The 17,413-nt window shown below is 47.1% G+C and overlaps 1 protein-coding gene across 1 annotated transcript; it reads left to right on the top strand.

Moving 5' to 3' along the window:
* Positions 1-15,598: 15,598 nt before the first annotated feature.
* Positions 15,599-16,972, top strand: htr1aa (5-hydroxytryptamine (serotonin) receptor 1A a; the record flags this gene model as incomplete). Its single annotated transcript, XM_084323170.1, has 1 exon — positions 15,599-16,972. One exon carries the CDS (start codon positions 15,599-15,601, stop codon positions 16,970-16,972), a length of 1,374 nt encoding a protein of 457 aa, XP_084179296.1.
* Positions 16,973-17,413: the final 441 nt, after the last annotated feature.

The raw sequence follows: 17,413 nt of genomic DNA, 5'->3' as shown, positions 1-17,413 counted from the left end.
CCGGTTCTGCCCAGGACTACGAGACAGAAATAAGGCTGGTACTAGTTTATTCGCCCAACATATAAATATGGCGCAGGTGAATACAGAAGTAGTTCAGTTCAGTTCAGTTCAGTTCAGTCTTAGTAACAAGTTGAAGCCTCACACTACGATACAACGTGCTGTGAAGTGGGCCCGTATTGCCCCAAAATAGAGTCTTGTTTTATCCTAATACGTTTGTTCAACGTATCGTTCGCTCCTTACTAGTAAAGCCTTCATCACGAGTCAACGACCAAGTGAAGCGAGTAACCGTGCGTCTAAATAGAGCACTTATAGCCGCGTGCGAATAGGATAGTAAAGTATCAGAGCTTAGTTGAATAACGTCAAGTTCAACTTAGTTAATGTGAAGTGCCGCGCACCGGAGGATCTACACCGGTGAATGCAGAGCCCCTTTCCGACTGGATTATTATTATTGCTTTGGACCGGGCTGTTGGAGCGGATACGAATCGTCTACACCCACTGCTGTGGGATCTACCGTGAGGAACATCATTCGAGCCCGTCTCTATTGGAGAGGCTGACCGGCTTCCACCTGTGCTGCACGCATACTGGGATTACAGCGGCTGCCTTTCGTCCGCTGATCCAGGGAGTAATACCGCCTCCCCGAGCAGGAGCTTATTGAGTCCCCGTGGAACCAGACTATGCATTAGAGCATTGCCTCCCCCTGCTGGCTTACAACCGGTAGGAACCCCCCTACCAGTATCCCCTAGATATAATTCCTAATATTCAAGTTGTATTATTATCTCATGCGTAATATGAGAATGGACATTCATTATTGATTTGCCTACGCACATTCCTGTGCCTTATAAGCGCATTCAAGTAAAGTATATTATGTATTCTTGCTGCTAATAAATACTTAAAGACAACTTTGTGTAGAACCGATTTCATTGTGGGGAAGTGTTCTCATCATATACTTGTGTACGGTATGGCCAGTATAATGTACATAAGACGGTAGTGGTTTAATGATACCATACTTGATTAATACAGTCAGGGAATTGTACCCCTCAGTTACAATTGGTCCTTCGAGCCCCGGATAAGAATTAGCGTAATATTAATATAATATTAATATTAACATGGCCGATGATGAACACTCCACAAACGGTTCTCCTAAGCTAGAACGCCCGCAGCGCAGACGGCAGCCACCTCCCTATCTAGAGGCATACACTGTCAGTCCAATACCTAGCTTTAAAAGGAAGTTAAATACGGATAAAGTAACTAAAGCGGATAGTAAAATTATGTCCAACCCTACCGACCAGGCTACCCCGCCAGTAGAGACCCTAGTGGGTTCTAACGTAATTGACCAAGCTCACGGGGGGACCAGGAGGGACATGACATGACTTTACCCCCAGACAACGACAACGGGACAGTCCCCGGAGAGCTCCAGGATAAAGAAAGCGCTCCAGGGACGGAACCCGACCCACTACCAGAAGAGAAGCGCGCCCAGGAGACGGACCTCGGGGCGCGCCCGGAGAACAGATCTCCAACGAGTACTGCCGGGAGCCGATCGCCTCGACCGGCGTCTTCCCCCAGCGAGGCGGACAAGATGCTGGCGCAGGCACTCATCGCCACCCTGGCAGCCTCCACCGAACGCGATCGACTTCAAGCGCAACAGACGCGCGAGCGCGAACATTTTGCAGCCAAGCGAGAGCGCTTCCAGGCGCAACAAAGGAGTGAAGACGACCGCATAAGACTGGAGACCAGACGCCTCCAGACAGAAGAGAACATTGAGAGAAGCCGCGCCGATGCGCAGCACGCCGCAGCCAATGCGCAGCGCGACGCCGCCAATGCCCAGCGCGAAGCAGCGCGCGACGCCGCCCATGCCCAGCGCGAGACAGAGCGCGACCGGCTGCAGGCGCAGCTGATGGACAAATTGATTACCATGGCGACACCCCCTCACTTCGCACGGAGCTCCCGGAGATCGTCACGACAAGGGTCTAGGACACATTCCCCTACCCGACCAAGCGACCCGGGACCCCGCCAACAGGAGGATCCTGTCCACGTCTCCGAACCCCCTCCCCGGCCGGTCCATACGAGACCCAGCAACCGGGAAGAACCGGACCACGCCGAGAGACTGAACAGAAGACTCCAGGTCCTAGCAGAGGGAGAGGAGGAGGAAGAGGAGGAATGTCAAGCCGACCAGCAGCAACGTACGCTGGACCAGGAGGCCCAGTACAGCCCCGACCAGCAGCAACGTACTCTGGACCAGAAGGCCCAGTACAGCCCAGAAGTCAGCCCCGAGGCCCTGCGCTACAAACCCCCGACTCAACTCACGGGTGAGTTTGACGCACCGCCAGCCCCGAGGAACAGCACCTGGGTACCCGGCCCTTGGTACCCACCAAGTACCAGCCCAAGACAACACGTAAGAGGAGACTCGCCTAGGAGGCCTCTCCCCCAACGCTCACCGATGTGCCAGTCATCCATGGCATCGTACCTTGGCACACCGACGTTCCCGGACTTCACACACGAGAACAGAGCACAGTACACAGAGCTACGAATGTGCCTAGAGACTATGCTGTCCGACGTACCAGATGAACCGTACAAGTATGCTATCCTACTCAAGCACCTGAAGGTGCCCAGAGCGCACAATATAGCGCTGGCATATTCCAGCTCTACTACCCCATACACCGCGGCTCTAGTAGCCCTCGACCAACGTTATGGACGCATATGGGACTACGTGATACAGGAGATAAGAGACATTGACCGTCTCCCCCCAGCCAGAGACAACAGAGCATTAGATGACCTCGCTATCAAGGTACAGTCCCTGGTAGGGATGCTGGGGTCCCAAAAGGAAAAGGGGATCTATGAACTGTACGCTAACTCTAATGTAGAGGGGATACTAGAGAAGCTCCCTCCCGCCCGACAAGAGCGTTTTCGGCGGCAGAGAGACTACCGCGACCCCAACGGTCCAGAGGCATCCCTCCTAGACCTATCTGAGTTCCTCGCCAGGGAGGTCAGTAGCCTACGACTCGACACGTTCGTATGGAGTGGACCAAGCCCAAGACTCGGACCTCGGGGATCAACGGATAACCGCCGGTTGGTGACCGTTATGCACCAAGCCGAATCAGTACCGCAGCACAAGAACCACCACACCCCCTCGACGAAAGAGGACCAGTGGAAGATTGAGTGCCAGTACTGTGAGGGAGAACATCGGCTGTACCAATGCGACACTTTCGGGAAGCTGACCACGGACGAGGTGAGTCAGTGGATCAAGGACCACCGCCGCTGCTTCCGCTGCGCGCGCAGCCACCTAGCAGCTGAGTGCCGCTTGAAGAAGAAGTGCAGCAGGTGCGGTGGCACCCACTTGGAGGTCCTGCATGACATCAACAGGCGTCAGCCAGGACAACAGAGTGGGCCCGTCGCGGTAATGTACCATGCCGAGGCGGTGGCACCAGTACCGAAGAGCCACCAGACCGCTCCCTACTGTACCTACTGCGACGGCGGACACTGGCTGGCACAGTGCGCCGAATATAAGACACTGAACCCCGTCCAGGTTGACCAGTGGCGTGAGGCGGCCCAGGCGGGCGCCGCTTACCGCGCAGGGGCGGCCCAGGCGGGCGCCACTTACCGCGCAGCACTGTGCGGAGCCCACCAGAAGACCACAGGACAACAGAGTGGGCCCGTCGCGGTAATGTACCATGCCGAGGCGGTGGCACCAGCACCAAAGTTCCACCAGACCGCTCCCTGGTGTCCCGACTGCTACAGCAGACACTGGGAGTCACGGTGCGACTCGCACCATATAGATTCTGTGTCACCACAGACAGGTGACAACCCCCCCAAGACAGGAGTGCTCCACATAGACCCCAAGCAGAGCGGGACCCCCCGAGTGCTCCTCAAAGTGGTCAGAGTGCTCCTGAGCTACGAGGACAAGGTCCTGGACACTTACGCCGTCCTGGACGATGGGTCTGAAAAGACTCTCCTCCTCGCTTCCGCAGCAGCCCAGTTGGGCCTGCGGGGTGTCAAAGATACCATGACCATACGCACCATCAGAAGGGACCAGAAGACCATAAAAGGTGAAAGGGTCTCCTTCAAGATAGCAGCGGTGGACCAGCCCGAGAAGCAGTATAGTATAACCAACGTCTTCACCAGCCACGACATAGGCTTGTCTCAGTACACCTACCCCATCCCACAGCTGATGGCTAAGTATGTGCACCTACGTCAACTACCTATACCGCTTATCGACGGCGCCACACCGACCCTGCTCATCGGCTCCGACCACGCGGACCTCATTCTCCCAATTGAGGCGGCCCACATCGGACCCAAAGGATGCCCAGTCGCGGTTCAGACCCGACTGGGATGGACGCTCCAGGGCCCCCTCTACGGACTTGACAGTCAACCCACGTCTACACGCTGCCTACACACAAAGGCGAGCGACACCGGCCACTCCCTCGTACAGCAGAGGCTATTGACATTAAGCGAGAGGCCCGTGAGAGAACCGTGGGCACCAGAGGGAGTTCGGAACTCCACCCCCCTCAGCTGCGCTTCAGACGTAGCTGACCTCGAACCCAGCACCCCAGGCGACTCCTTGACGGGGCGGCCGGAACCGGCCCCTCCTCAGACGGGGTACAGAGCAAACAAGAGAAACAGAAGGAGGAGGAGGAGGCACAGCCAAGCACAGATCAAAGCAGTCTCAGGCCCGCTTCCTCCTAAGCCCCCCTTCATCCCGTCCAGTCGTCATGACCATGACCCACTGACTTTGTGAACTGCCTACCCTCACAATGGACATTGAGTAGTGGACAGTGCGGTTAATCTGTCTCTGCTTAGCTAATTAGGTGGGACTAATTAGGAGGCGGCTGTTACAAAGGGTCAGATTAAACCGAATATATGTATTTATTGATTGATATATATTGCATAATATTTGTATATCGTTTGATATCCCTTGTGTATTCTTTGTACATATACACGGAATATCCCTTTAACCTAGTAGCCTACTGACCATAATATTTCGTTCTCTTATTGGATGGCGTGCCACCAGCGCCAGTGTCTTACCCCCAGAGTCGAGTTCAAAGCTACCGTCAAGACATGTCTGTACATGCCCGGTTCTGCCCAGGACTACGAGACAGAAATAAGGCTGGTACTAGTTTATTCGCCCAACATATAAATATGGCGCAGGTGAATACAGAAGTAGTTCAGTTCAGTTCAGTTCAGTTCAGTCTTAGTAACAAGTTGAAGCCTCACACTACAATACAACGTGCTGTGAAGTGGGCCCGTATTGCCCCAAAATAGAGTCTTGTTTTATCCTAATACGTTTGTTCAACGTATCGTTCGCTCCTTACTAGTAAAGCCTTCATCACGAGTCAACGACCAAGTGAAGCGAGTAACCGTGCGTCTAAATAGAGCACTTATAGCCGCGTGCGAATAGGATAGTAAAGTATCAGAGCTTAGTTGAATAACGTCAAGTTCAACTTAGTTAATGTGAAGTGCCGCGCACCGGAGGATCTACACCGGTGAATGCAGAGCCCCTTTCCGACTGGATTATTATTATTGCTTTGGACCGGGCTGTTGGAGCGGATACGAATCGTCTACACCCACTGCTGTGGGATCTACCGTGAGGAACATCATTCGAGCCCGTCTCTATTGGAGAGGCTGACCGGCTTCCACCTGTGCTGCACGCATACTGGGATTACAGCGGCTGCCTTTCGTCCGCTGATCCAGGGAGTAATACCGCCTCCCCGAGCAGGAGCTTATTGAGTCCCCGTGGAACCAGACTTTGCATTAGAGCATTGCCTCCCCCTGCTGGCTTACAACCGGTAGGAACCCCCCTACCAGTATCCCCTAGATATAATTCCTAATATTCAAGTTGTATTATTATCTCATGCGTAATATGAGAATGGACATTCATTATTGATTTGCCTACGCACATTCCTGTGCCTTATAAGCGCATTCAAGTAAAGTATATTATGTATTCTTGCTGCTAATAAATACTTAAAGACAACTTTGTGTAGAACCGATTTCATTGTGGGGAAGTGTTCTCATCATATACTCGTGTACGGTATGGCCAGTATAATGTACATAAGACGGTAGTGGTTTAATGATACCATACTTGATTAATACAGTCAGGGAATTGTACCCATCAGTTACAAGTACACTGCATAGTATTGTATATTATATGGTAACTCAGAACATTGTACATATGTCTATACCGAACACTGTGACCTCATTTTCTTCTTCTAAATTACATGCTATACTATGTTATTTGATACTATCTTGTCTAGCACAGTCTCTGGAGCGTAACAGTAAGAAGCATTTTGTATGAAAGTATTCTGTACTTCTGTATGACAACTATTAAAGAAACTTGAAACTTGTATAACTCTCTATTAGATTAGATCAGATTAAAATGTATTGTCATCACACAGCACAAGTACTGTACAATGAAAAGCAGTTTGGCGTCCAACCAGAATGCAAATGTAACAGTAAAGTGCAATAAATATGTACAGGTGATTAAACTGGGTATAAAATATATAATAATAATAATTAATAATAATAATAATAATAATAATAATAATAATAATAATAATAATAATAATAATAATAATAATAATAATAATAATAATAATAATAATAATAATAATAATAATAATAATAATAATAATAATAATAATAATAATAATAATAGATTGAATTTAGAGAGAAGCACCTTTCTCAGACTCAAGGACACTTTACAATGAGAGAGAAGCTATATAAAAGAGAGGGTAAAAATATGAATATATATATATAGTAACAACAGGAAAAATAAAACAAAGAAAAATAAAAGGAGGCAAGTTGCTGTCCAATTGGATGAAATAGTTAAAAAAATAATATATATATATATACATATAAAAAAAAACGGGATCGGTAGCTTAAAAGAAAATAGTCAGGGGGGAAGGGGGTGGGCTACTTGGGAGCAGGGCCGTGTTGTGCGAAGGCAAGTGTGAACAGGTGTGTTTTTAGGTTGGTTTTGAAGAGGTTGATGGTGTCAGAGCCTCGGATGGAGGGGGAGATGGAGTTCCACGGCCTGGGGGCAGCTACAGCAAAAGCCCTGTCTCCCAGTATGGAACGCCTGGTGCGGGGCGTTCCACACTGTTAATTTTATTAACAGATTGCAGAATGGGTACAATACAGTACGGCTCAATACACACAATTGTTAAGGGGATGCAGACCAGAGAAAGACTTTCGTCTTGTTTACATCAGGGTCCCCCATTTTCAATTCATAATGAATTATTTTTTGATCCACTTCTTCTCCCTATTTTTCTATTTTTCTCCCATCCCAATTTCGCCTCGCCAATTCTCCGTTCAATTCTCCCCTCCCCTGTCTCGAACGTTGCTAGACTATGCCTCCCACTGGTCGGCTGCAGTGAGGACCAAGCCTTGCATCACGTGTCCCCTCTGGTACACGAGGAGGCAGCTGTCGCATCTTTTCACCTGTACAGCGCAATCTCTCAGTGACGAGGAGTAACGCGTGGGAGGCTCACGCTGCCCCTGTTACTTCCTGATTCTGCTGTACAGGCGTACCAACCGACCTGTAGGAGTCGCTGTCCACAACGTCCAATCCCCACCCACCAGCTTTCCCACCCACCAGCTTTCCCACCCCTAACACTGCCAATTGTGTTAGTGTGAACGACCAGCCAAGCTGGTAGCAACGCAGAGAGCTGGGCTCGAACCCAGCATCGCCTGCGTTAGTGGCGAGCGCCTTGCCCACTGCGCCACTTAGCCGCCCAATTCATAATGAATTGTAAGTAAGGAATTAGCACCGTGCAATCCATTCTTTGTGGATTCCGCCCTCAGTGTCTCTAGCTTCAGGCTGAATATGTGACCCGACACTGTCTCGGTCGGATTGTGCCGACAATGAACATTCCTCACAAAAGGAGGAGTAAGGCTATACTGCTTGGCCTTACTCCTAAAACCCACCTAACCCTGGCACATTTTGACAACCTAGGATGGCTTAGAGTAGACGACAACAGCAGCTTGCAATGGGCCTGGTCTACAAGATACACTACACCACTAAGGTACCCATGTATGTAGCCTGGGGATAGACGCAGGGTCACAAGTCAGGTGATACAGGTATAAAGACACTATGGTAGTAAGTACTATGACCAGCAGTGTGACTAGTACGAGTAGGTAAGGGATATGTACAGATATATAGATATAGTATCTACTGACATGTAAGGATTGCAAAAAGATTATATGCAGATATATGTACAGACAGATGTGCAGATATACAGTATACAACAGTAAGAATAAATATTTATTTATATGGTGTCCATGCTATCCTACAGAGTTGTTATGCAGGTGTATAAGTGGGTATATAGAAGGATTATATGCAGGTATATTCTGATAGATATGGATATATATATATATTAGGGATGTCCGATATTATCGGCCGACCGATATTATCGGCCGATATCGGCAGTAAAATGTGATATCGGAAAATATCGGTATCGGTTTAAAAACAAAAAAAAACAATAACAATATTTGTTATATATATATCCAGTGAAATTATTAGTTACCTGAAATTATTCAGTTTTTTGGACGGGGAAACCCTGCATATATCGGTATCGGTTGATATCGGTTGATATCGGTATCGGAAATTAAGAGTTGGACAATATCGGAATATCGGTATCGGTAAAAAAGCCAATATCGAGCATCCCTAATATATATATATATCCTGTAAATATAAATATATATATCCTGTAAATATAAATATATAAATGTATATGGTATATATCGGTTTATATCCCCCCTCTCTCACTCACGCTCACTCGCACACACACACAAACACACACACTTGAATACTTTATTTGGTTCCACAAATTATATTACATAAACAGGGAATCAAATGTATCGGGGGCAAGCAGCACTGAACACGGGTACACACACACGCACGCACGCACGCACGCACGCACGCACGCACGCACGCACGCACGCACGCACGCACGCACACACACACACACACACACACACACACACACACACACACACACACACACACACACACACACACACACACACACACACACACACACACACACACACACATTTAGAATCTTTATTTATGTCCACATAAAGACAATGTTTAAAGGACACAAATATTATCAGTGCACTTGTACATTGTGGGTTATTCTGATACATTCGTGCCCAAATTGACAATATTAATAATAATAAATTAATTTCATTTATAGCGCCTTACATTAGGAATCTCAAAGCGCAATGGCAACCAAAGTTACACACACACATGGATGATGAACCTGACAATCAACACACAGCTCATGGATACAGATAGCAGCGTCTTCTCAGAATTGCGCGGCTGTCAATAATTGCTGACACTGAGCAATATCTTGCTAATTGTTTGGCTCTTCTCTTCGGAAGACCGGCCATCTGAAGGCCTCTAACACCCAACTTATGGACATGACCCAGGCTTCCAAATATGAAGACTAAAAGTTTACAGTTGTAGCCGAGTTGTGATATGGTATGCTCTAACAGTTGATACTTTAACATTTTGGTTGTAAAGGCTTCCTCTCTAGACTGTAGTCAAACATGCAGTCAACTTCTAGGATGAGAACCTCTTTGTTATTCTCATTAACTAAATTAAAATCAGCACCAAAATCAAATTTTCTCAAACTCACTGGCATATATAGGTCAATAGCACTCTGGAATGCTCTGCCGAAAAACATCTCATCCACAATACATAATAAAATTACTTTCAAAACAAATATTAAGAGATATCTTGCAAACATGTCAAGTATGTAACTGTTATCTGTGTATTATCTTTTTTTTGTTTGACTGGAATGTTAGATTTTATAATGTGAATTTGTATATTTGTATTAATTTTTTATTTGTGTTTTGTCAAGTATGTAACTGTTATCTGTGTATTTTATCTTTTTTTTGTTTGACTGGAATGTTATATTTTATAATGTGAATTTGTATATTTGTTTTTTATTTGTGTTTTGTTTTTATTTTTATTCGTATTTTTCGTTGTACATTTGTATTGTATTTGTTTTGTCCAGGACCCCAGGAAGACTAGAGGCTCTGTCATGTGTCTCTAATGGGGATCCTTTAATAAAAATAAAAATAAACATAAACATAAACATAAACATAAACAACAACAACATCAGGGGTGTTTGCTGAAATATTAGAGAACAGTGAATTGTCCCTACACAGATTGACACTGCTTCACACTGGTGTGCTTATACAGCTTATATGTTGCAGGTGACCCGAGTGTGGAACCGACACTGTCTGCAATCAGATCCACAATCCTATCATGCCTAGAAATGTAGAGCCGTTTGTATGCATGACAGCCATTGAGTATGTGAGACATGGCCCCGTTCCCCGTACCTGGATAACTGAGTTAGCCGGATAACTTTCGGTGAAGTCTGACTTAAGCCGGACTTTCCGGTTCCCCGAACCTGGATTGTCCAAATCACCATGACAACAGATCCAAAAGTTTGAGCCTGGTCGAAAGCAGGGTTTAAGTTCAAGTTAGCCAGATGAACCATCGCCACGCCCCCGCAAAGAAGTGACAGCGCGTTTCCTGAAATTATTCCCACAGTCTAGGATCTGCGTTATACCATTCTGAATTACGTCTTTGTGCTCCATTCTTCCAGAGGGGTCTTTTGAAATGTAAAATAGACCCAAAATGCTGATACTAAATTCACTTTGTCCTAAATAATGCACGTTATATACCGTGGCGCTCGCTCGGTGCGATGTACACATTATGTGGTTATTTTAATTGTAACTGGGATTAAGATGTCTGATGAGATGCACTGTTTGACGGATTTGAGAAATTGAATGAGCCGTTGATGTCACATTAATGAATGAGCATAAAGAGATAAAACTTCATTCAAAATAAAGAATATTCTAAACACGGGTCTCTCGTTCATTAATGTATAAACAATGAATTTATCCCATCTGGCACAGTGGCGCAGCGGTAGTGCTCAATCCTGGCAACCTGGCGACCGGTGTTCGAAACCCCATGTTTCCAATATAATTTTTTGGAATATAATATTAATGATTATACGCCAAAGTAGCCTAGTTTTAAGTTAAAATATTATAAATCTACATGCATTGAGGATGTCATTCTTTATATAGCTCTCAACGTGCACCAAATTGAATTATTCCTACATCGCAAAAAGAAGGGAAAGACTAGGTTTCGAACCCCGGTCGTCTGCGTGAAAGTCAAAAGAAGAACCCGTTACACCACAGTGGAGATAAGTAAAAGATTGACCTTACATCAATCAATGGGTAAGAGAGCCGTATCGTTATTCTGTATAACAGTTTAACTAATTATTTTCGCTAGCAAGATCTCATTTGATTATTCAATCCAGCAGGCAAGTTTAAAGAAATATAATCTGATTGATTGAGGTAATGAGGGACTTAAAATTTGCCTATAGATAACGCATTTAACTTGTCGGCGAGGCGATTGAGCCGTACTGCAATATGTTAATAAAGTTTTAAATCAATTAATCAATCAATGCCGCTAGAGAATCAGGATCTCTGCTATCGATACGTGCTGGCTTTTCAACTGGAGCGGCCGCGCGCACTAATCCTGGGTCTCAAGTCTGGTTTGAGTTAACGAGACTGAATCCACCTTCGAGGAACAGGAAGATCCCGGCTTCAAACATCGGGTTAACTGAATCTGGATAATGACATCTTGATCGACTTAGTTGAACCAGGTACGGGGAACAGGGCCATGGTTTCTGTTGTCTGTTTGTGACCATGGTGTAGGCAGTGTGGGCTATGGCTGCCAGGGAACCAGATGGAAAGGTTGAGCTTCAATGGTAAAATCTGTAGCCTAGCTTTTAAAGTGAAAATGATGATGCTCTCATCAATAGCTACATTTTTTTAAACTGTGTGCGAGACAGAGTGGTCAGCGGCAGGGAGACAGGCAAGTTTCCCTTGCAGTTTAAGCTCAGTCCAGTGTTGACGTTGGCGTTGTTGTTATGCCGACATGAGATGGCCACGGGCATTGGTAAGTGGCAGTTCATGCCACGTTCCACAGATGTCAATGGTGGCCTTCACGGAGATGGTAGGGTCAGAGATGATCTCCTCAGAAACACTAACAGTGTCTGAGTCCGGCCCCACCCACTCCAGGGCCACGTTGGACCAGCCGCATAGGTCATTCAGGTCTGGCCAGTCAGACCACACCCCGAATCCGGGGGCGCGGCTGTCCAGCTTTCCACTTGGTTTGTTCTTGTAACCCAGGAAGTTTGGATCCGACCCACACGCCAGGGGGACCTTTCCTCTCTGCAGGTCTAAGAACAGAGAGGCTCTGGCCTGCTCTCTGATGTGCTGGTCGTCACTGTTCAGCATGTTGAGAAGATGACTGAGTCTCGTGGCAATGTGCGTCCAATAAAAGTTGGGAACACACACACACACACACACACACACACACACACACACACACACACACACACACACACACACACACACACAGACACACACACACACACACACACACACACACACACACACACACACACACACACACACACACACACACACACACACACACACACCACACATCCCTCTATATTCAATATGCCACAAATTGAGAACATTGGCCACGCTCTGTACTAAGGCTCCACTCTCTGTCTGCTGCAGTACCCTCTGTCTACAGCAGATGGCAGCAGGTTTCCGCTCTGGGTTGCTGGTGATGTGTGCAGTGGCGCTGTCCGCGGTGCTGAATTACACCTGTCGCTCTATAGCGGCTTGTCGCCTCTTTGATTGAATTGATTGATTGAAAACTTTATTAACAGATTGCAGAATGGGTACAGTACAGTACAGCTCAATACATACAATTGTTAAGGGGATGCAGACCAGAGAAAGACATTCGTCTTGTTTACATCAGGGTCCCCCATTTTCAATTCATCGTAACATATATGACATACATGACATACAGATAGACAGAACTGCTACATCTATACATTTATGACATATCAGATTTGCAATTACAGTAGTTTGTGATACAAAAAGAGTCCAGAAAAAAAAAGTATATACATTTGACGTAGAAACTGTACAGGTTGTTGTCGTCCTCTACTGTTTTTTCCTCAGCCACATACAGCAATCAACCATCGAGCCTGAACATAAAAAACATCAGCTCAGGTTCTAAAATAAATGTTTTTTTTGTGCTAAATAATAGCCTATTAAATGATAATGTTCTCACCTGTTTAATGTGCTTTCTGTTCCTGACCATCACTGCTATGAGCTTCTCTATGTCGGGGCTGCCAGACGTGACTTTGATCTTCACACAGGACTGCAGACTGTCATCTGTGAGGCGCAAGCGATATTTGGATTTTATGTAGTTCATGCAGTCACTTTGCAGTGGTGCGTTGGTGATTTCATACCTGGTTGCACTGTGTTTTAATGACGCGCATGCGTATAAATGTTCCCCCGCGGGCGCACAGAATAAAGACAATGCCTCTAATGTAATGTAACACTTTTCATTCACAAGTTTTGTGTGAATGTATACCTGAGGGCGTATTTGAACACACCTGACAACCTGAGCTACGCAACGTGATATCTTCTAGATCCTTTCTAAAATCACTGCAGGCAGAATGTGAATGTGAAGCAGGGCGTAGCTGAAAAAGAGCATCGGTGCTCTGTAATGCCTGAGGTGGAAGCAGGCTTGGTGATAGTAGCCTATAGAAACTGTGGCTAAACAATGAAGACACTTTTATGCTATTTTCTTTGGTCATAGACCTGTTCATATGACCTGAACTCCTGAGTAAACAAGTTTCAAGTTTCTTTAATAGTTGTCATACAGAAGTACAGAATACTTTTATACAAAATGCTTCTTACTGTTGCGCTCCAGAGACTGTGCAAGACAAGATAAGTATGAAATAAAATAACATAGTAAAATTAGAAGTAAAAAAAAATGAGGTCACAGTGTTCAGTTTAGACATATGTACAATGTTCGATGCAGAATAGACGTAGTTACCATACAATATACAATACTGTGCAGTGTACTAATATACAATATTATATAGTGCAAGGCAGAAATGGATAAATGGGACGAGGTGCAATTTAGGTACAATTCACAGTAGGTGTACGAGTTGTAGTGCAAATCCTTTATCAATAAATATAAAGTGTAAGTGTGTTTGTGTGATCTAAAGTGTGGAGAGTGGGTGCTGCAGTGTGTTGTTTGTTTGAATGAGTGTGTGCGTGTGGGTGTGTGTGCTGTGTGCATTTGATGGTTGTTGCATAGTGATTATTGTTCGTTTAGCAGCCTGATGGCCTGGGGATAGAAGCTTCTTCTGAGTTACCCAAAATAGGTTACCCAATTTACGAGTAGCCTAATGTTAGTCTCGTTCTTGGTGTTATATTATGTAACACCAGTCAGCATGTCTCTTCCCTGTATGACTGATGTGACTGCGAGGCTGCTGCCCTAAAAACTATATACAGTTCATGTTCTGTTACTATTCCTATTACTATTACTATTGTTACTGTTTCCCCTGGCAGCAGCAGGTGGTTTTATAAAAGTCTCTCAACAACATGTCGCTGACACTGATGTACAATAAAGACACTCTGATAGCATTCCCCTGTCTGCAATGTCGACCAACCTGCCCGACTAATAATTACCTCGCTCTCGAATATCTATTATTCATCTCTGAATTAGTATATTCCGTGTTTACCGAAACTAAAAACAACTATACAAAAAAATAAGAAGAATAAATAATAAACTACAAACAGAATTAGGCGAAATAAAAAGTCCAGGGTATACATACAAGCATGAAGTAAGCAATTATTATTCGTCTCTCAATTACTATATTCCGTGTTTACCTAAACTAAAAACAACTATAAAAAAAAAGAAAAAGAAGAAGAATAAATAAATAAATAATAAACTAGAAACAGAATTAGACGGGGAAAAAAAAGTCCAGGGTATATACAAGAAGCATGAAGTAAGCAATTATTATTCGTCTCTGAATTAGTATATTCCGTGTTTATCGAAACAAAAAAAACAACTATATAAAAAAAAATGAAGAATAAATAAATAATAAACTACAAACAGAATTAGGCGAAATAATAAAACGTCCAGGGTATACAAGCATGATGAAGTATAAGCAGGAGACGTATAAAGGATAAAGCTGGACACCTTCTCGTCGGCTGTCTGCAGCTTGAAGGACGCGGTACCGAGGAGGAGAGCGCGGGAACAAAACTCCGGGGCGACCTGCAGCTCGTAGTCTGACGTACACACCCACCGGCTGCCTGCCGGTATAAATGAATTCACGGCGTCACCGGGCGCAGATGATTCGCGGTAGTACCAGTGAGCAGCGCGCCACCGGCTGACAGTATAATCTCCTAGCCTACACACCACACACACAGCTACACGCACGCACGCACACACACACACACACACACACACACACACACACACACAGCCTGCATACAGAGAGAGAGAGGCGAGCACACAGCTGCGTCATGCGTGCTGCGAGCGCGGACTCGGAGACTCCAATGGACCCCGGCATTACGCGCACTGACCCCGGCGTGAGGGTCTGACTGAGCCGGTCACTCCCTCTGCTGCCTGCCTGCAGCCCCCCCCCCCCCGGTCCCGGTCCAGGCAGGGGCACGCCGGGCGCACCGTCCACTGCTGAACATGGATTTTATAACGAGCGGCAACAACAGCAGCGGCAACGCGAGCAGCGGTGGTGGGTTCCCGGTCGCGGTGCTGAAGGACGCGGCGCAGGTCGCCGACTGGGACGGGAGTAGTGAGAACGGTACTACCCGGTCTCTTCTGTCGCCGCCGGACGTGAGGCTCAGCTACCAGGTGGTCACCTCGCTGCTCCTGGGCACGCTCATCCTCTGCTCCGTCTTCGGGAACGCGTGCGTCGTGGCGGCCGTCGCGCTGGAGAGATCGCTGCAGAATGTGGCCAACTATCTGATCGGCTCGCTGGCCGTGACGGACCTCATGGTGTCGGTGCTGGTGCTGCCCATGGCGGCCCTCTACCAGGTGCTGAACAAGTGGACCCTCGGGCAGGTGATGTGCGACATCTTCATCTCCCTGGACGTGCTGTGCTGCACATCATCCATCTTGCACCTGTGCGCCATCGCCCTGGACCGCTTCTGGGCCATCACGGACCCCATCGACTACGTAAACAAACGGACCCCGCGGCGCGCGGCGCTGCTGATCAGCGTGACGTGGCTGGTGGGTTTCTCGGTGTCCATCCCGCCCATGTTGGGCTGGAGGAGCGCGCAGGACCGCGCGGACCCCGACGCCTGCACCATCAGCCCGGACCCCGGCTACACCGTGTACTCCACGTTCGGCGCCTTTTACATCCCGCTCGTCCTCATGCTGGTGCTGTACGGCTGGATCTTCAAGGCGGCGCGGTTTCACATCCGAAAGACGGTGAAGAAGAAGAAACCGCAGGAAGCGAATAAAGTGCCGCCAAGTGACAAGTGTCCGGTCGCGGTGGCGTCTCCGATGGTCTTCCACAAAAAGACCAATAACGGGAGGGAGGAGGAGGAGGAGGAGGAGGAGGAGGAGGTGGCGGTGGCGGGCACGGGCTGGACACGGAGCGCGGAGCCATGCGTAAAGCCCGGTGGCTCCCTGTGCGTAAACGGCACTGTGAAGCAGCACGGCGAGTCGCTGGAGGTCATAGAGGTCATGATGAGCCACTCCAAGACCCACCTGCCGCTGCCCAACATCACAGGGGTGGTACCGGTGTACGACAAGCAGGTGAACCACAAGAACACGGAGGCGAAGCGGAAGATCGCGCTGGCGCGGGAGCGCAAGACGGTGAAGACGCTGGGCATCATCATGGGCACCTTCATCCTCTGCTGGCTGCCCTTCTTCATCGTGGCGCTGGTGCTGCCGTTCTGCGCCGACCGCTGCTTCATGCCGGACTGGCTGGCGGCGGTCATCAACTGGCTGGGCTACTCCAACTCCCTGCTGAACCCCATCATCTATGCCTACTTCAACAAGGACTTCCAGAGCGCCTTCAAGAAGATCATCAGATGCAAATTCCACTAGACCCTGACGGCCTGACCGACCGTGGGATTTACGTTGTTTATAGTCGTTTGTGTTTTTGTGTTTTTAACCCTTTCACTGCCACACGACAGAAGGTTAACCCTTTGCTATCACACAACCGACGGGTCGGCTGTCGTGTGGCAGTGAAAGGGGTAATTAATATTAATTTTAAAACATTTTGGATTAGAGGATTTCATTCAAGGGCAGCGGGAAATGTTACTTGACTTGACTGTATTATGATGAAACGCAAAACAAAAACAAAACTTGGCATACAGACTTAACTTCAGGGACAGTCTCTCTTTTGCGGTATGTGATTCAAATATCAAAGTCTGTATAAGAAAAAAGAAAAAAAAGAGAGAAAGAAAACGTGTGCGTCACGCGCCGTTGACCACGAGGAGACAGTAGCCTTACTGTACAAGCATCATCTGTACTTCGATGTTGTGT

The sequence above is a fragment of the Notolepis coatsorum genome (genome assembly GCF_963971535.1).
Source record: "Notolepis coatsorum genome assembly, chromosome: 10".
NCBI classification, from domain to species: Eukaryota; Metazoa; Chordata; class Actinopteri; order Aulopiformes; family Paralepididae; genus Notolepis; species Notolepis coatsorum.
Note: the sequence above shows the minus strand (reverse complement) of the source record. Positions and strands in the feature narration are given on the sequence as shown.